At 46.2% G+C, this 20,545-nt stretch overlaps 1 protein-coding gene across 4 annotated transcripts in view; it reads right to left on the bottom strand.

Annotated features, from left to right (window-relative positions):
* Positions 1 to 4,770: 4,770 nt before the first annotated feature.
* The window catches only part of ap3b1a (adaptor related protein complex 3 subunit beta 1a), a 78,507-nt gene continuing 62,732 nt past the window's right edge, over positions 4,771 to 20,545 (bottom strand). For all 4 annotated transcript variants that reach the window (XM_055874007.1, XM_055874005.1, XM_055874006.1 and 1 more), the window contains 4 exons: positions 17,854 to 17,938; positions 17,147 to 17,244; positions 16,063 to 16,201; positions 4,771 to 6,106 (listed from right to left, as the gene is read on the bottom strand). In XM_055874007.1, the coding sequence (XP_055729982.1) occupies positions 5,953 to 6,106; positions 16,063 to 16,201; positions 17,147 to 17,244; positions 17,854 to 17,938 (476 nt within the window). In that variant the 3' untranslated portion in view covers positions 4,771 to 5,952. The remainder of the gene's footprint in view (positions 6,107 to 16,062; positions 16,202 to 17,146; positions 17,245 to 17,853; positions 17,939 to 20,545) is intronic.

The raw sequence follows: 20,545 nt of genomic DNA, 5'->3' as shown, positions 1-20,545 counted from the left end.
AAGTACCTAGCCAGCTACACTTTCAAACAAAGTCAACAACGCAGCCACTGCTAGCTAGCCTACTTCAGCAGTACTGTATCATTTTAATAATTTTAGTCAATAAGATTTTTGCAACGTAAGCTTAACTTTCTGAACATTCGAGACGTGTAGTCCACTTGTCATTCCAATCTCCTTTGCATTACCGTAGCCTCTTCTGTAGCCTGTCAACTATGTGTCTGTCTATCCCTGTTCTCTCCTCTCTGCACAGACCATACAAACGCTTCACACCGCGTGGCCGCGGCCACCCTAACCTGGTGGTCCCAGCGCGCACGACCCAAGTGGAGTTCCAGGTCTCCGGTAGCCTCTGGAACTGCCGATCTGCGGCCAACAAGGCAGAGTTCATCTCAGCCTATGCTTCCCTCCAGTCCCTCGACTTCTTGGCACTGACGGAAACATGGATCACCACAGATAACACTGCTACTCCTACTGCTCTCTCCTCGTCTGCCCACGTGTTCTTGCACACCCCGAGAGCTTCTGGTCAGCGGGGTGGTGGCACCGGGATCCTCATCTCTCCCAAGTGGTCATTCTCTCTTTCTCCCCTTACCCATCTGTCTATCGCCTCCTTTGAATTCCATGCTGTCACAGTTACCAGCCCTTTCAAGCTTAACATCCTTATCATTTATCGCCCTCCAGGTTCCCTTGGAGAGTTCATCAATGAGCTTGATGCCTTGATAAGCTCCTTTCCTGAGGACGGCTCACCTATCACAGTTCTGGGTGACTTTAACCTCCCCACGTCTACCTTTGACTCATTCCTCTCTGCCTCCTTTCCACTCCTCTCCTCTTTTGACCTCACCCTCTCACAAGGCAGGCAATACGCTTGACCTCATCTTTACTAGATGCTGTTCTTCCACTAACCTCATTGCAACTCCCCTCCAAGTCTCCGACCACTACCATGTATCCTTTTCCCTCTCGCTCTCATCCAACACTTCCCACACTGCCCCTACTCGGATGGTATCGCGCCGTCCCAACCTTCGCTCTCTCTCCCCCGCTACTCTCTCCTCTTCCATCCTATCATCTCTTCCCTCTGCTCAAACCTTCTCCAACCTATCTCCTGATTCTGCCTCCTCAACCTTCCTCTCCTCCCTTTCTGCATCCTTTGACTCTCTATGTCCCCTATCCTCCAGGCCGGCTCGGTCCTCCCCTCCTGCTCCGTAGCTCGACGACTCATTGCGAGCTCACAGAACAGGGCTCCGGGCAGCCGAGCGGAAATGGAGGAAAACTCTCCTCCCTGCGGACCTGGCATCCTTTCACTCCCTCCTCTCTACATTTTCCTCTTCTGTCTCTGCTGCTAAAGCCACTTTCTACCACTCTAAATTCCAAGCATCTGCCTCTAACCCTAGGAAGCTCTTTGCCACCTTCTCCTCCCTCCTGAATCCCCCCCCCTCCTCCCTCTCTGCAGATGACTTCGTCAACCATTTTGAAAAGAAGGTCGACGACATCCGATCCTCGTTTGCTAAGTCAAACGACACCGCTGGTTCTGCTCACACTGCCCTACCCTGTGCTCTGACCTCTTTCTCCCTTCTCTCCAGATGAAATCTCGCGTCTTGTGACGGCCGGCCGCCCAACAACCTGCCCGCTTGACCCTATCCCCTCCTCTCTTCTCCAGACCATTTCAGTTGACCTTCTCCCTTACCTCACCTCGCTCATCCTTGACCGCTGGCTACGTCCCTTCCGTCTTCAAGAGAGCGAGAGTTGCACCCCTTCTGAAAAAACCTACACTCGATCCCTCCGATGTCAACAACTACAGACCAATATCCCTTCTTTCTTTTCTCTCCAAAACTCTTGAACGTGCCGTCCTTGGCCAGCTCTCCTGCTATCTCTCTCAGAATGACCTTCTTGATCCAAATCAGTCAGGTTTCAAGACTAGTCATTCAACTGAGACTGCTCTTCTCTGTATCACGGAGGCGTTCCGCACTGCTAAAACTAACTCTCTCTCCTCTGCTCTCATCCTTCTAGACCTATCGGCTGCCTTCGATACTGTGAAATATCAGATCCTCCTCTCCACCCTCTCCGAGTTGGGCATCTCCGGCGCAGCCCACGCTTGGATTGCGTCCTACCTGACAGGTCGCTCCTACCAGGTGGCGTGGCGAGAATCTGTCTCCTCACCACGTGCTCTCACCACTGGTGTCCCCCAGGGCTCTGTTCTAGGCCCTCTCCTATTCTCGCTATACACCAAGTCACTTGGCTCTGTCATAACCTTACATGCTCTCTCCTATCATTGCTATGCAGACGACACACAATTAATGTTCTCCTTTCCCCCTTCTGATAACCAGGTGGCGAATCGCATCTCTGCATGTCTGGCAGACATATCAGTGTGGATGACGGATCACCACCTCAAGCTGAACCTTGGCAAGACGGAGCTGCTCTTCCTCCCGGGGAAGGACTGCCCGTTCCATGATCTTGCCATCACGGTTGACAACTGCATTGTGTCCTCCTCCCAGAGCGCTAAGAACCTTGGCGTGATCCTGGACAACACCCTGTCGTTCTCAACTAACATCAAGGCGGTGGCCCGTTCCTGTAGGTTCATGCTCTACAACATCCGCAGAGTACGACCCTGCCTCACACAGGAAGCGGCGCAGGTCCTAATCCAGGCACTTGTCATCTCCCGTCTGGATTACTGCAACTCGCTGTTGGCTGGGCTCCCTGCCTGTGCCATTAAACCCCTACAACTCATCCAGAACGCCGCAGCCCGTCTGGTGTTCAACCTTCTCAAGTTCTCTCACGTCACCCCGCTTCTCCGCTCTCTCCACTGGCTTCCAGTTGAAGCTCGCATCCGCTACAAGACCATGGTGCTTGCCTACGGAGCTGTGAGGGGAACGGCACCTCAGTACCTTCAGGCTCTGATCTGGCCCTACACCCAAACAAGGGAACTGCGTTCATCCACCTCTGGCCTGCTCGCCTCCCTACCACTGAGGAAGTACAGTTCCCGCTCAGCCCAGTCAAAACTGTTCGCTGCTCTGGCACCCCAATGGTGGAACAAACTCCCTCACGACGCCAGGACAGCGGAGTCAATCACCACCTTCCGGAGACACCTGAAACCCCACCTCTTTAAGGAATACCTAGGATAGGATAAAGTAATCCTTCTGACCCCCCCCCCCTTAAAATATTTAGATGCACTATTGTAAAGTGGCTGTTCCACTGGATATCTTAAGGTGAATGCACCAATTTGTAAGTCGCTCTGGATAAGAGCGTCTGCTAAATGACTTAAATGTAAATGTAAATGTTCATTTCAGAGTTTCTCTCGCGGACCGTTGTACGACATGTTGATCATCATGTCGTTTATAGTAACAGCAGACTAAGAGGTTTGTACAACATACCTTTCACAATAAAGTAGCACATGCACAGAAGGTATGGTTGTTTAGCTATTGGGGAGAGGCGTTCAGAGAATCAGGTCACTCTGCCACTCAGAATAATTAAATGAACATGCTGGTGGTACCACCTTTGTTGTTATCAACTGATAAATAATTGTCCGCTCTCACGTATTTCCTGATTTGTGTTTTAATGGAAAATGCCAATCTAGTAAAATGTACAGTCTGTTGGATGTTGACTTAGTGTTTTAATGGAAAATGCCAATCTAGTAAAATGTACAGTCTGTTGGATGTTGACTTAGTGTTGCCAAAACAGACGTCCCCGGGCACCTGAAGACGTGGATGTCGATTAAGGCAACCCCCCGCACCTCTCTGATTTAGAGGGGTTGGGTTAAATGCGGAAGACACATTTCAGTTGAAGGCATTCAGTTGTACAACTGACTAGGTATCCCCCTTTCCCTAATGTTAACTGGAACATGAAAGAAAGCATCTAAGATACCGTACATATTCATTACAACAACACAGAACCAATCTCCATAGTGGGAACAATATTTAAAGCAAACATACATAACTTCAGTTCAGCCCAGTAAGCTACAAGTATGAAGCAGCAGTCCGTCTGTGTTGAGTAGTCTGATTTAGCATCAGACCATTCCCTCTCTAAATGTGACATAAAAATGTCAAGCCGGGAGTGTAAAAGCTCCAGATTTGTGTGTGTGTGTGTGGGTCAGACGGAGCTGTAAGTTACAGCTGCAGTAGGCCTTAACGGCTTGTGTCATAATGGCAGATAAAGCCATTTCTATACACTGCCAGTTACAGCAGGTCTCGCTGTGTGTGTCTGAGAGGGGAAAATGGCAGAAGAAGTGGGTGTGAAAAAATATTTTGTGGACTGTTGTAGTGTTTGTCTATGGCCTGTGTGTGTGTGTGTGTGTGTGTGTGTGTGTGTGTGTGTGTGTGTGTGATGAACAGCTGGCAGGGGGAATAAGTACGTAGGGAGAGGTGATGGATGATCTAACAGGTGTTCCTCTACATCCCTCAGAGACACCTCGCTTATGAGCTGGAAAACACAGCCAGACACAAACCACAACACACACACCGCACCCAAACTCAACACAACACACACACTGCACCCAACACACAAACGCACTATACTCTAACCCAAAACACAGCCAGACACAAATCACACGGCACCCTAACCCAACACAACGCATCCTAACCCAACCCAACATTGCACCCTAACCCAACACACACATAGCCAACGCACCGAAACCCAAGACCCAGTCAGTCACACTGCACCACAACCCAACACACACTATGAAGTAACCATACCCACAAACAAACTGGAAAACATCCCGACACACTAACCGAACACACAACGCACCACAATCAAGAGAGACTCATTCAAAACAACCGTCAACAACCATAGTTCACGTTACAGTTTTAATATATTCAGTTATTTTCACCAAAAGTGATACAGACCTCATTGATTGATGAACACATTTTTGGTTACCTGTTCTGGGGAGACACAGAGTCTCTGGTCTAGGGAGACACAGAGTCTCTGGTCTAGGGAGACACAGAGTCTCTGGTCTAGGGAGACACAGAGTCTCTGGTCTAGGGAGACACAGAGTCTCTGGTCTAGGGAGACACAGAGTCTCTGGTCTAGGGAGACACAGAGTCTCTGGTCTAGGGAGACACAGAGTCTCTGGTCTAGGGAGACACAGAGTCTCTGGTCTAGGGAGACACAGAGTCTCTGGTCTAGGGAGACACAGAGTCTCTGGTCTAGGGAGACACAGAGTCTCTGGTCTAGGGAGACACAGAGTCTCTGGTCTAGGGAGACACAGAGTCTCTGGTCTAGGGAGACACAGAGTCTCTGGTCTAGGGAGACACAGAGTCTCTGGTCTAGGGAGACACAGAGTCTCTGGTCTAGGGAGACACAGAGTCTCTGGTCTAGGGAGACACAGAGTCTCTGGTCTAGGGAGACACAGAGTCTCTGGTCTAGGGAGACACAGAGTCTCTGGTCTAGGGAGACACAGAGTCTCTGGTCTAGGGAGACACAGAGTCTCTGGTCTAGGGAGACACAGAGTCTCTGGTCTAGGGAGACACAGAGTCTCTGGTCTAGGGAGACACAGAGTCTCTGGTCTAGGGAGACACAGAGTCTCTGGTCTAGGGAGACACAGAGTCTCTGGTCTAGGGAGACACAGAGTCTCTGGTCTAGGGAGACACAGAGTCTCTGGTCTAGGGAGACACATAGTCTCTGGTCTAGGGAGAAACAAGAGTCTTGTTGAAATGAAATGCAGCAGAAACATTGATGCTCATTGCTGACAATAGATTGTCACAGTGTAAAAAAATATGATGAGGTGTGTGTATGAGTGTGTGTACCGTATGAGAGGATGTGTAAGCATGAGAGAAACAATATCAATCTTTTTGCCTGCATGTAAGTGTGTATTTGCGTGACAGAGAATGAACGAGAGGAAGAAGAATTGAGATTGGGAGACAGAAATAAATGTTGTGTATGTGTGTTTTTGCATGCATGTGTATGAGACCTCTCCATGGCAGCTGTGCATTTCTCCCTGTGTTGGAGGACTGGGGCTAGGGGGCGCTGTAGACTCTAGGCCTGGGCCAGGGCCAGTTTAAGGTCTCGGAGCAGCATGGAGCCCATGACACTCTTCTCTGTGTTGATGGTGATCAGGGCTGTAGACGACTCCCTCAGCTCCACCGTCACCAGCACCACAGCTCCACTACTGGCCGTCTTACCAGCAAACCTACAGGGAACAGGAGATACAAGACTGGGTTACAGCACTAACAGGATAGTGGGTTACAGGACTGACTGGATACCAGATACAGGGTTACAGGACTGACTGGATATACAGCGGCAAGAAAAAGTATGTGAACCCTTTGGAAATACCTGGATTTCTGCATAAATTGGTCATAAAATTTGATCTGATCTTCATCTAGGTCACAACAATATACTAACACAGTCTGCTTTATCTAATAACACAAACAATTATACGTTTTCATGTCTGTATTGAACACACTGTGTAAACATTCAGAGTGCGGGGTGGAAAAAGTATGTGAATCCTTGGATTTAATAACTGGTTCACCATCCTTTAGCAGCAATAACCTCAACCAAACGTTTTCTGTAGTTGTGGATGAGACCTGCACAACAGTCAGGAGGAATTTTGGACCATTCCTCTTTACAAAACTGTTTCAGCAATATTCTTGGGATGTCTGGTGTGAACTGCTCTCGAGGTCATGCCACAGCATCTCCATCGGGTTGAGGTCAGGACTCTGACTGGGCCACTCCAGAAGGCGTATTTTCATCTGTTGAAGCCATTCTGTTGTTGATTTACTTCTGTGTTTTGGGTCGTTGTCCTTTTGCATCACCCAACTTCTGTTGAGCTTTGGCGGACAGGTAGCCTAACATTCTCCTGCAAAATGTCTTGATAAACTTGGGAATTCATTTTTCCGTCGATGATAGCAAGCTGTCCAGGCCGAGGCAGCAAAGCAGCCCCAAACCACGATGCTCCCTCCACCATACTTTACAGTTGGGATGAGGTGTTAATCTTGTTGTACTTTGCCTTTTTTCTCCACACAGTGTTGTGTGTTCCTTCCAAACAACTCAACTGTATTTTCATCTGTCCATAGAATATTTTGGAAGTAGCGCTGAACAACATCCAGGTGCACTTTTTCAAACTTCAGACATGCAGCAATGTTTTTTTTGGACAGCAGTGGCTTCTTCCGTGTTGTCCTTCCATGAACACCCTTCTTGTTTAGTGTTTTACATATCGTAGACTTGTCAACAGAGATGTTAGCATGTTCCAGAGAATTCCGTCTTTAGCTGACACTATAGGATTCTTCTTAACCTCACTGAGCATTCTGCGCTGTGCTCTTGCATTCATCTTTGCAGGACTGCCACTCCCAGGGAGAGTAGCAACAGTGCTGAACTTTCTCCATTTATAGACAATTTGTCTTACCGTGGACTGATGAACATCAAGGTTTTTAGAGATACTTTTGTAACACTGTCAATCTTTATGCAAGTCAACAACTCTTAATCTTAGGTCTTCTGAAATCTCTTTTGTTCGAGGCATGGTTCACATCAGGCAATGCATCTTGTGAATAGCAAACTTTTTTTGAGAGTGTTTTTTATAGGGCAAGGGAGCCCCAACCAACTATCCAATCTCGTCTCATTGATTGGGCTCCAGGTTAGCTGACTCCAATTAGCTTTTGGAGAAGTCATTAGCCAAGGGGTTCACATACTTTTTCCAACCTACACTGTGAATGTTTAAATTATGTATTCAATATAGACAAGAAAAACACAATCATTTGTGTTATTAGTTTAAGCACACTATGTTTGTCTATTGTTGTGACTTAGATGAAGATCGGATCAAATTCGATGACCAATTTATGCAGAAATCCAGGTAATTCCAAAGGGTTCACATACTGTTTCTTGCCACTGTAGAAGACAGGGTAACAACTAAATACAGGAATGACTAGATACAAGGTAACATGAATTATGATATTACACATTTAGTCTTTCAGTCTAGGGTGGCACTAAGTTTAGGGATGTAAGTTAAGGTTGCATAGCTGACCTATAACTTCATGAAATTAACAACCAATGTGTGTTTCAGCTGCCTATACTCTTAAAGGAAGAATCCACTCATTCCTTTAATTTACAGTGTTAAATAACATTAATATGTGTCAATAAAAAAAAAAAAAAAAAAATATGTGTCAACAATATTTTTTTGTGAACAAATGTAGCATTTTGGCGTTATAATAAGGTTGGTGGCAACATGGAAAAGCGTTGTGGAAATCTGTTGCTGCTCAAGTCCACTACAAAATCCACAATGCAATGCTCTTTCTATGGGCTAGCTAGCTACACACAATAATACCAAAGACAAAATCAGCATGTAACAGAGCTAAAATCAACAAAAAAAGAAACGTCCTCTCACTGTCAACTGCATTTATTTTCAGCAAACTTAACATGTGTAAATATTTGTATGAACATAAGATTCAACAACTGAGACATAAACTGAACAAGTTCCACAGACATGTGACTAACAGAAGTTGAATAATGTGTCCCTGAACAAAGGGGGAGGGGGGGTCAAAATCAAAAGTAACAGTCAGTATATGGTGTGGCCACCAGCTGCATTAAGTACTGCAGTGCATCTCCTCCTCATGGACTGCACCAGATTTGCCAGTTCTTGCTGTGAGATGTTACCCCACTCTTCCACCAAGGCACCTGCAAGTTCCCGAACATTTCTGGAGGGAATGGCCCTAACCCTCACCCTCCAATCCAACAGGTCCCAGATGTGCTCAATGGGATTGATATCTGGGCTCTTCGCTGGCCATGGCAGAACACTGACATTCCTGTCTTGTAGGAAATCATGCACAGAACGAGCAGTATGGCTGGTGCCATTGTCATGCTGGAGGGCCATGTCATGATGAGCCTGCAGGAAGGGTACCACATGAGGGAGGAGGATGTCTTCCCTGTAACGCACAGCGTTGAGATTGTCTGCAATGACAACAAGCTCAGTCCGATGATGTTGTGACACACCGCCCAAAACCATGACGGACCATCCAACTCCAAATCGATCCCGCTCCAGAGTACAGGCCTCGGTGTAATGCTCATTCCTTCGACGATAAACACGAATCTGACCATCACCCCTGGTGAAACAAAACCACGAATCGTCAGCGAAGAACACTTTTTGCCAGCCTTGTCTGGTCCAGCTAAGGTGGGTTTGTGCCCATAGGCGACATTGTTGACGGTGATGTCTGGTGAGGACCTGCCTTACAACAGGCCTTACAAGCCCTCAGTCCAGCCCATCTCAGCCTATTGCGGACAGTCTGAGCACTGATGGAGGGATTGTGAATTCCTGGTGTAACTCGGGCAGTTGTTGCCATCCTGTACCTGTCCCGCAGGTGTGATGTTCAGATGTACCGATCCTGTGCAGGTGTTGCTACACGTGGTCTGCCATTGCGAGGACGATCAGCTGTCCCTCCTGTAGCGCTGTCTTAGGCGTCTCACAGTACGGACATTGCAATTTATTGCCCTGGCCACATCTGCAGTCCTCATGCCTCCTTGCAGCATGCCTAAGGCATGTTCACGCAGATGAGCAGGGACCCTGGGCATCTTTCTTTTTGTGTTTTTCAGAGTCAGTAGAAAGGCCTCTTTAGTGTCCTACATTTTCATAACTGTGACCTTAATATCCTACCGTCTGGAAGCTGTTAGTGTCTTAACGACCGTTCCACAGGTGCATGTTCATTAATTGTTTATGGTTCATTGAACAAGCATGGGAAACAGTGTTTAAACCCTTTACAATGAAGATCTGTGAATTTATTTGGATTTTTACAAATTATCTTTGAAAGACATTGTCCTGAAAAGGGGAGTTAAGTTAGTGCAATTTGTTTAGGCAATTTTACAGCTATCAATTTAGGAGTCTACAATCTCACCATGTTGGGACGGCAGGTAGCCTAGTGGTTAGAGCTTTGGGCCAGTAACTGAAAGGTTGCTAGATCGAATCCCCGAGCTGACAAGGTAAAAATCGGTCGTTCTGCCCCTGAACAAGGCAGTTGCCCATGCTACGTCAATGGGCCGCGCGGTGCATTCTGGGCAATTCTGGTACAAGGATCGCTCTCCTTCAAGGAGTGAATGTGAGTCTATTGGGTGCTAGCTCAAAAACCCAATATTAGCATGAATTTCATCAACATTCTTGTTGATGAAATTCATGCTAATATTGCATTACAAATCTTTACAAATCTTTTCCGAAATGTGAGATAATTAACATGCCATCTGTAGTATCGTATAGCTTTGGAATCGTGACATTATGTACTTTAGAGGAAAATAGACACGTTTCTCGACATATACACTGACTTTGAGAAGGGATTGCGTGGCGATTAGCTTAGCAATCGCGTGACACAGCATGACAACGTGAATGCCATTGGTCGAAAGTCTGCTGGGTGGGGTGTTATACGTTCCTTATTTCATCTGATTCCCATCTCCTTTCTATAATATCTCTGGCAACTGCACCATGCAATGCACCCTGGACTAAAGTGTCAGACAAACAGGAAAAATGTGCTGGACCAACCGTTAAGTTAGACATTTGTCGAGGAAGGAATATCACAAAATTATGCTCAATGGCTCATTCGAGAGAAGACATCCTTCCAAGTTATGACATCAGACAGTATTCAAATCTGACATCTATGAGACGTTGTTGCGATCTAAATGTCGTATTCCTATTAACTTCCAGTGTAGTGAAAGTGACTTTATCACGGTGCTACGTCATACTGGCCAGATTTTTGCCTGCGTGAACCGCAATAACTCAGATACACATGAAAACTGAAATGACCCAGGGAATCGATAGAACATCATTCAGAGATGCACAAAAACAATATAACATTCGAAATGGCTGAAACTTTCCTTTAACACACACCAAGCAGGCCCTCATAAATCCTCCATTAATACAATTCCCAAACACTACAAATCATGTAATTACCCAGCATTAGTGAGGGGGTGTCAGAGAGAGGGAGAGAGAGAGAGAGAGAGATCGCCAGACTATTATCCAGCTGACTAAAAAGCCATTAAGGAGGAGACACACTCCTTTTGTCAATCAAACATTCACCCCCTTTCCCCAGAGAGAGCAATAGAGAGTGTGTGTGGGGGAACCCTCCCTCCCCCAGGAGAAGTCTCAGCAGCCCGGTTTCCTAGGATACGAGCCCCACAGACAGGGGGACTAAAATGGGGCACACATGGTGCCCATTGAGGGTGCTAACAAGAGCCAGGCAGCGGGCCTGACCCGGGGTGACCCAACCCCTCTTTAGGGTGACAGGCCTGTGCTGGGCCCCCTTCTCCCTCTTCCCTGTCCCCTCTGGTGCCCCACGTGGCTGACAGGCTGACACCACCCAGCCATCTGCCTCCGTTTAGCACTACATCCCTGGGACAAAGGCCCCCCGTGGACCCCTGGTTAGGCCTGACAAATACCTCACAAAGACCCGCTCTTCGAACTGACAAGCAGCCCTCCCTCAGGCCTGGCAATACCTCAGTGAAGAGGAGAGGAGGCTCAGAGCATGTTAGGAACAGGCCTGTAGACAGGACCAGGGGCCACTGGGCTGTCTCTGTCTCTGGGTACAGCTAAACAACACCCCCACCAACTAACACCCTATGGGATAGGGAGGAGGACACACCCTATGGGATAGGGAGGAGGACACACCCTATGGGATAGGGAGGAGGACACACCCTATGGGATAGGGAGGAGGACACACCCTATGGGATAGGGAGGAGGACACACCCTATGGGATAGGGAGGAGGACACACCCTATGGGATAGGGAGGAGGACACACATATGTGCACACACACAACAGTGTGTCTGGCTGTGGCTCTGGGGAGCAGCTAAATTACCATCAACAGAGGAGAGGGAGTTTATCAGGCAGCTCTCAGTCCTCTCAGACTTAATTAAAATATTAGCCACTTCAACAGAACACACTCCACTGAAAACACCACTAATCCCTCCACTCTTTCATTCTACCCCTCCACTCGTTCATTCTACCCCTCCACTCGTTCATTCTACCCCTCCACTCGTTCATTCTACCCCTCCACTCTTTCATTCTACCCCTCCACTCTTTCATTCTACCCCTCCACTCTTTCATTCTACCCCTCCACTCTTTCATTCTACCCCTCCACTCTTTCATTCTACCCCTCCACTCTTTCATTCTACCCCTCCACTCTTTCATTCTACCCCTCCACTCTTTCATTCTACCCCTCCACTCTTTCATTCTACCCCTCCACTCTTTCATTCTACCCCTCCACTCTTTCATTCTACCCCTCCACTCTTTCATTCTACCCCTCCACTCTTTCATTCTACCCCTCCACTCTTTCATTCTACCCCTCCACTCTTTCATTCTACCCCTCCACTCTTTCATTCTACCCCTCCACTCTTTCATTCTACCCCTCCACTCTTTCATTCTACCCCTCCACTCTTTCATTCTACCCCTCCACTCTTTCATTTTCTCTTCTCGTTTAGCAAATGTGTAGGCCTAAACATGTCATTTTTCAAATATACCAATCTAACGACTCCAATCTAAAAGCTCCGGCTACCAAAAACAGAGCTTTAGATATGTTTAAAAAAACTGCTAACGATCATTTTAAAAGCCCTACCCAGCCACTGTGTCCTGTGCTATAACCTCTTTCCACGTAAGCTGCCTGAGGTGTGTGGTCACTGTGTCTTAAGGATTTTAGGGATGGGGGTGTATCTCTCACTCTCTCTTCAGGCCAGAAAACAGTATGTTTGATTTGTCACTGGTTGGTGTGCTTTAAGTGTCTGTGTGTGTGTTACTTCTGTGTACAGGTCTGTCTGGTTGGTGCATGGTGAAACGTTTTATCCTATAGTTCTGAGCTGTAGGCCTCTGGGCAGGATTCTCCCTGGTTCTGATTTCACACCGAGGACTAGAGGAGAGACACTGAGGTGACACACACACCCCCTCATAAAATATTAAAAAAACGTAACGGGGCACAGTGAAGCCCCGAGGAGCATCCATTTACAAACCAGATGTGAGCCCAAATTCACACACACACACACACACACACAGTAGGGGTGATAGTGGTCCTAACCAGGTCATTGGTATGCCCATGCTCTCCCCAGGCAGGAGTGAGAGGGGCTAAACACTGGATTAATTGCAGCGTATGAAAAGAAAAGCAAACGATAACCCCCGGACTTAGAGAGGAGGGATTGGCATCGATCGGCAGACTGCTGCTAAGCATCACTCTCCAATTATGTGTGATTCTCCTCAGTGGAAAGAGCCTCTCCCTGATGCCATCTGCCTCCAGTACACCTCCAACACCCCACCATGCAAACACTAAGTGGGCTTCACCTTTACATTCAACCTCAGGCTGGGTCAGGAAGAACAAGGATCAGTCTGCCACCCACCACAACCGACTGGCTGCACGAGAGACGTTACTGGATTGGATTTATGTAGAGCTTTTCCAGCACTTTACATTATATGAATATTCAACCAAAAATTCCAGAAAAACATTCAAGCAAACATTTGAAGTAAACATGAATGGTGTTTTGACTGGTCCGACATATAGCGGCTGCCTGGTAGACAACACTAACAGGCCCTGGCTGGTTAAAGCCATTAATGCAGCAGCATGCGCCCATCAACCCCACACTGAGCTGAGCTTAACTGGGCTTCACTGGCCATGTGGTCAGATGAGTGTCCAAGACCAAGTGTCCTTCAGCAGGGTGGTCAGATCAGACCAGCTACAGCCAGATGGGTACTGCTATTAACCCCTATTAGAGAGCAGTACATTTCCTAGAACACCGCCATACGGACACTGAGCGACCACACTGCAGCCCATATGAACACTGATGACCACTAGAGAGAGGGAGGTAGAGGTGTGTGTGTGTTGACCACTACACAACAGGGGGAGATGAAGGGATAAAGAACACTTCACAAGGACAGTATACAGATGTGTTAACTAATGCAGAGTTGGGGATTGGGAAGAGAGAAGACTCACACTCAAACACAGACATTGTTAGCAGTGTCATTGGATATGTTCATAACCATTGCTACTTCTGTTATAATTGTTATTATTTGGTGGCACATTCAACAATAAAGCTCACAAACCCACTAAAAACAAAATAATAAAAAACAAATAAATATTATTACGCCTAAAAGCACTTTGGGCTGCAATTTGTTCGTATTATAGGTGATAATCAAATAATGATTTTTACGAATAATAAAATTGTGGGATAAAATACTGAACATCCTCATTAATTTAAGACTAATAGGACAAAAAGTATATTTGCATTTAACTCCATTTCAGTCATCACCAAATGGAAATAAAATTGTATATATAAATATGTTATATTGAAGCAAAGTAAACACACAGCTTAAAATTCCCACGGTGCACTTTTAAAAATGAAGGTCTCTAACCAACCAATGCATACAAATATGATCACATTTGCTTTCAAACGGAGTGAAAAATAGAGCAGATTTATTCTATTCCCCCTGTTTAGACACAAACAAGAACAGCTTTTTCTACATTTTCTTTTCTGCTTGATTTATTGCCAGCCTCCTTTCCATCAATCTATTGGGCTGTATTGAGGTGGTTAGGTTTTCCTCCGTTAGTAAGGGCAGCTTGTAGAGAGTAGCAGTGCTGCACCCTGCTGGTGATGAACAGGACTGCATGGCTGAGAGGGAGAAGAGGTGCACTATACACCCATGTGCACATGCGCACAAACCAAAGAACCTGATATGCAGCTAGCATTCTTCCTTAAATTATTCTAATAGCCACAATATCAAATGTAATATAATATTGTGGCTAATACCACCACACAATATAAACATGATACCATGTAAGATCATCACTTCAAGGCTGAACCCTGACCTCCAGGGAGAGCGCCTCATTTGTGTGCTGGTGCCCAGGCAGGAGAGGCCTGTCCCTAGGGAGGAGGAGAGGGGGTCCTAGTGGAGTTCACCTCCATCACAGTAACAGTAATGCAGTGTGACCTCCACAATGAGCTCTCAGTGTGTGTCTCCCCTCACATCGATCCTTCCTGTGTGCATTTGTGTCAACACTGGTCTGTGTGTGTGTGTGTGTGTGTGTGTGTGTGTGTGTGTGTGTGTGTGTGTGTGTGTGTGTGTGTGTGTGTGTGTGTGTGTGTGTGTGTGAGAGAGAAAGAGTGTGCACTAGTAGTTGTGCAGCATCAATATAACCCCACCTATGAGATACCTCTTCGGTACTTTCAGATCTCAAGAAAACCGTGGACGGCTCCACCTAACCTACTTCCAGTACACTAACTTCCAGTACACCTATCTGACTCCTTCAGATGTGCAGAAGGGGAGGCTGCTAGCTCAGGGGTCGTCTTTGGACCAGGTCCATGTCATCATTGCGAGACCAGAGGAGAGCGTGTCGTCATTAAAGGACAGTGAGGAGAGTGTAGCTTCCTCCCCAGCCGTCAGCCAGCCAGCCAGGCAGCAGAGAGAGATTGATAGCCCAGAGTCATTTGTCCTATTGGTTATTCTAAATGAAGTATGGGCTTATTGGAGGCAGGCCTCTCCCACCGGCTAACATTGATTTCCACTCACTCTCCTCTACTCCTCCCAGCTCCCTGTAACCTTGTGCTAGTGTCTCATTCCTCCTCTTTCTTTTTCCTTCTCTCCATCTCTCCCTTTCTCCCCCTTGGTTTTTCTATCCCCTTCTGTTTATCCCCTGTCCTCCCTCTCTCCCCCTAAGATCCCTTATTTTCAGACAGTTGGATAGACAGGGAGGGAGGTAGAGACAAAGTAAAAGAGGGACAAAGTGGGAGACAGATGGAAAGATAGGAGAGACAGAAAGAGGGACAAAGAGGAAGTGAAAGAGAGACAGGTGAGGAACCGGAGAGAGAGAGCAGGAGAGAGATAGATGGAGGGGTAATTATCCGTCAGGTGTGTGTGTGTGTGCGTGACGGAGAAGGAAGCTCATTAGCACACCCTGTGTACACCAATTACACAGCAAGACTTCACACACACCGTTCTCTAGGCATTCCCCTGGCAGAGCCGTCTCAGGCAGGGACACACACAGATAGTCAAACACCTACGTGCAAAGCAGAGCCGAAAAAACAAACACACACACACACACACGTTTGTTTTACTATCGTTGTGGGGACCAAACAATTCATTCCCATTCAAAATGCCAATCCCTAACCTTAAATAGCCACACAAAAAACAAAAACACACACACCTGTGGACGTTGTCTTGACCGGATGGAACCACTCCCAGGTTGGCCACGGTTGCCACTGGTCTGCTGATTGGTTGGCTGGTCATGTTCTCTGCTGCCATGGTGATGGTTGCCGAGCTCTCGTTCATGCCCAGCAGTTTACCTGATTGGGTGAGAAACAGTTAAGTGAAATGATGCACTCACATCACATCTAGAGGTTGCTTTGCAGGTGCGCTGGAGAATAATATTCATTGACTGCACTCAATACCCGGTGACACACAGCCAGCACACTCTCCTCATTCTGACAGATGACAGGAAATGAACATAGTGCTTGAGAGCTTGACTGTGTGGAAGATGAAGAAAGAAAGTGCACCCAACATGCCAGAAATAGTTTTTAATGAGGACTGGAGTGAATGGCAGAGGGAGGGATGGAGGCAGGTTAGAGTGAGTGGTGTGTGTGTGTGGGGACACACACTACTCCATTCAGGTCAAAATAACAAATCTGTTTAAAGACCGCATAAAGAGAAGGAAAGTTGCTCAGTTTAAAGAATCTTCTTTAAAAAGAGGGGTGGGTTAAATCTAGCCTTTGTCTCCTCTTCTCCCTGATTGCTGTGAGGAGTAGAGATCAGAATACGAATCTAGTGAATGAAGATTCATTAATGAATTAACCAGACGAGGAAGGCATTAGTAGACACTTAGAGAAGAGTGGTGGCCTACATACCACATTCTCTCAACAGCTCTCCTCGGTGTGTGTATGTGACTGTGTGTGTTTACAAGATATTTCAGCCACTCTCAATGGAGGACCATTGAAGTTGAATGGAAAATGTATCTTTATTATGACGCATTTCTGCATTAAAGCCTCCATAAAAAGCAGGCCTGTATTATTGGCATCACTTATGAAGCCATTAACAACAAACTGCCTTTGTTGCTGCTTTGACTGGTCTGACTACAGCACACGGCTCAGTAGCACTTTTTTTAACAGTGACTTATCCTAAACACCATGAAATACGGAGTGATTGGTCATGTTGATGATCATGTAGATAATGTTTAGTCTGTGTAAGATAATGATTATGATATTTTTTGTAGTTAACGCGGTATGAAAGCTCACCTTGCTCCTTGCGGAAGTCCAGTTCGGTCATGGTGATGGGCAGGAAGAGTTCCCCTATGGCAGGCTGGATGGACACACTGAAATGGTCCTCCTTCGTACTGATGGACAAACAGGACAACAGTGAGTGTCGAAGGGCCACAACTATGTTACTGTGTTATGTTTCTGTCTGTGTGTATAATAGTACTGTAGTGTTTTGCAATATACCTAATAACAATCAAGCTACCGGTAATGCTCAAAAAAATTGAAATTAGGGGTGTGTATGTGACATTCTCTTTTCTGATTGCCATACAAAACAAACTGGGTGATTGGCATTTTGGCACGGATTGTTTTGCTCTGTCCCCCCAAAAATTCTGATCAGCCTATTGATCAGTGAACGGAGCAGAGCAGAAAGGTGGTGGCATAGACTGCTGTTCTGTTCTGCTCTGGGAAGTCAGAGCAGAGTTCATTAATGAGGGGGATAATTGTTATCTCTGAAACAGGATCAATGGTGGGTGATGCCTCACCTGGGAGTCAGGTCAGAGAGGAGAGGAGGAAGAGGGGGGGTAGAGAAGAGATGGAGATAACAGACCGGAAAAGGGGAGTTCTCTTCTACAGCTAGAAGAAAAGCAAGTTAGGGATAGGAGGAGGAGGAAGAAGAAGAGGAGGGAGAAGAGGAAGAGAGCCATAGCTGCTTCAGCCTCACTGTGTATAAAGACAGGGTATCTTACCACAGCTGGAAGTTGGCTGCTTGTGTTGAGTCGTTGAAGTCGATGCCCATGAAAACAGTCACTGAGGCCTCTGGCTCCAGAGACTCTGAGAACAGAGAAGAGGAGGATGAGAGGAAGAGAGGAGTGAGTGAAAAGGGCAGAGAGGGAGAATGAGGGCAGAAGTGAGAGAAGAGGAGGAAAGGAAGAGAGGAATGAGTTACAAGGGCAGAGGGGGAGGGAGAGGGCAGAAGAAGAAAGGGAAGAGAGGGAGAAAGAAGTGAGTGACCAGAACAGATAGCGAGGGAGTGGTCAAAGGAAGAAGAGAGAGATGGAAGACAAGAGAGGAAGAGAGTGACAAGGGAGGGGGCAGAATGAGAGAGAGGAGGGCATTAGAGTGGAACAGACAGACAGGCATGCAGACAGACACTACTTGTGTTTTCTACTTCACAAAGCCAGGCCACTGCGTGTGAGAAATCCATCTTTCAATCTCATCCTCCGCAACAACGAAACCAAAAAAAGAATAGCCTATTTCCAAAACAACAGGATTGTCAAAGAGAACGTCAGGGTATGAAGGGAGAGTGAAGGAGAGGAAAAGAGAGAGAGACAGAGAGGGAGGAGATGGCTATGTATAAAGTAGGACAAGAGAGAGGGATGAGAGAGAGATGAGGAAGGAAGAGAAGGAGAAAGACATGGAGCAGAGATCTGTGAGGTAGAGAAAGTGAGAAGGATGAGGATGAGGGAGAAAGAGGCCTAGAAGAGACAGATCGACAGAGTCATCCTCTATGCTCTCCTGAGCAGCCCTGAGTTTCTCTGTGGAGTGGAGGTGTTTTAGCGTGGAACTCTGTTTCACACAGAGGAGGACCCTGGACACCAGAGCCCAGACACTGAAAACAGAGACATCAAACACTCCTCTTATCAACACTCCTGCCTCAAAGGTGCTTTATGTCACCCCTCTTTCTCTCTCTTCCTTTTGCCCCATCTCTTTAACTTCTTCCCTCATCTCACTCTATTTCTCCTCCTCATCCCCCTCTACATTTTAGCTTTGAGAGGAAGGTGGACTTTACTACAGTAGATGAATACATGTAGATGCAGGTGTGGAAGCGGCAGATATGTTGAAACACATTGTGAGCCATGCTACTGTAGGAACAGTGCTCTGTATCATTTATTTTTAAGACATTGTGATAGAGTAAGGTATTTCTTCCGCATTCACTTTCTCCTGCTCAATTTGAAAACCGACTCCACACACACACACACACACACTCCAAACTCAATCGATCCCAATTACCCAGTGTTTGGCAGCCTGAGTTCCTTCAATGCCCAATCAATCCACAGCCAATTGAAGCTTTTAACGTGCTTGAGCGCACACCACCTTTCTTTTTTCATCTCTTCTTTTGCTTTTCTTTGATGTCTGCAGGGAGAGTTGGCCCAGAGGTGTGTGTGTGTTATGAATGGAGATATTCTCTAATCAATATGGCCTCCCAGGGATTATGTGGATTAATACGCCCAATCTCAGCTATAGAAGATTATAATAGAAAACAAGGTCTTGATGGTTTCCTATCATATAGGCTTATAGTCCTCCATAGTATAATGACCTACTAATACAGGGTCTGGAGTGACCAGCAGAGCACCTATTTTAAAATGTCATGGAACATAAGAGGCCTCATATAGAATTGTAAGAAAGAGAGGTCATACCTGTATGTGCAAATGAATTCGTTTTACATTAAAATCATTAGGTCCTGGATGGCAGTGTAATGCAGAGTAGTTAAGGCCTTTCCCTGGACATTGGCGTAATACGTAACCTGGATGATGTTTCTGGCTCTCTCGCTCTGGTGGGAGGAGCTATAGGAGGACGGGCTCATTGGAATGGCGGGAATGGAATTGATGGAAGGAGTCAAACATGTGGTTTTCATATGTTTGATACCGCTCCATATATTCCATTCCAGCCATTACAATGAGCCCGTCCTAAATACACAGTGTACAAAACATTAAAAACACTGTCGTTGTAATATTGAGTTACATCGACACTGATTGAAGTGGATTTGTGACATCAGTAAGGAATCATAGCTTTCATCTGGTCAGTCTCATTGAAAGAGCTGATGTTCTTATTGTTTTGTACACTCAGTGTACACCCTCGACTTATTCCACATTTTGTTGTGTTACAAAGTGGGATTAAGATGGATTTAAGTCTTTTAAATCAACGAGCTACACAAAATGTCATGTCGAAGAAAAATTCTAATATTTGTAAAAGAATATCATGAAAAATAAAAACGTTGATTAGATAAATATTCAACTCCGAGTCAATCAATACATGTTAGAGTCACCGTTGGCAGTGTTTACAGCTGTAAATCTAAGCGCTTCCCACACCTGGATTGTGCAACATTTTCTCATTATTCTTTTCTTCAAGCTCTGTCAAATTGTTTGTTGATCATTGCTAGACAACCATTTTCAGGTCATAGATTTAAGTCAAAACTGTAACCCGGCCAGTCAGGATCATTCACCGTCTTCTTGGTAAGCAACTCAAATATAGTTTGGGCATTGTTTTTTAGGTTGTTGTCCTGCTGAACGGTTCCTGGTGGAAAGCAGGTTTTCCTCTAAGATTTTGCCTGTGCATAGCTTTATTCCGTAAATGTTTTATCCTGAAAACTCCCCAGTCCTTAACGATTGATTACAAACATACCCATAACATGATGCAGCCATCACTTTGCTTAAAAAT

The sequence above is a fragment of the Salvelinus fontinalis genome, chromosome 21 (genome assembly GCF_029448725.1).
Source record: "Salvelinus fontinalis isolate EN_2023a chromosome 21, ASM2944872v1, whole genome shotgun sequence".
NCBI classification, from domain to species: Eukaryota; Metazoa; Chordata; class Actinopteri; order Salmoniformes; family Salmonidae; genus Salvelinus; species Salvelinus fontinalis.
The sequence above is the reverse complement of the archived record's forward strand: the minus strand, read 5'-3'. Positions and strand labels throughout refer to the sequence as shown.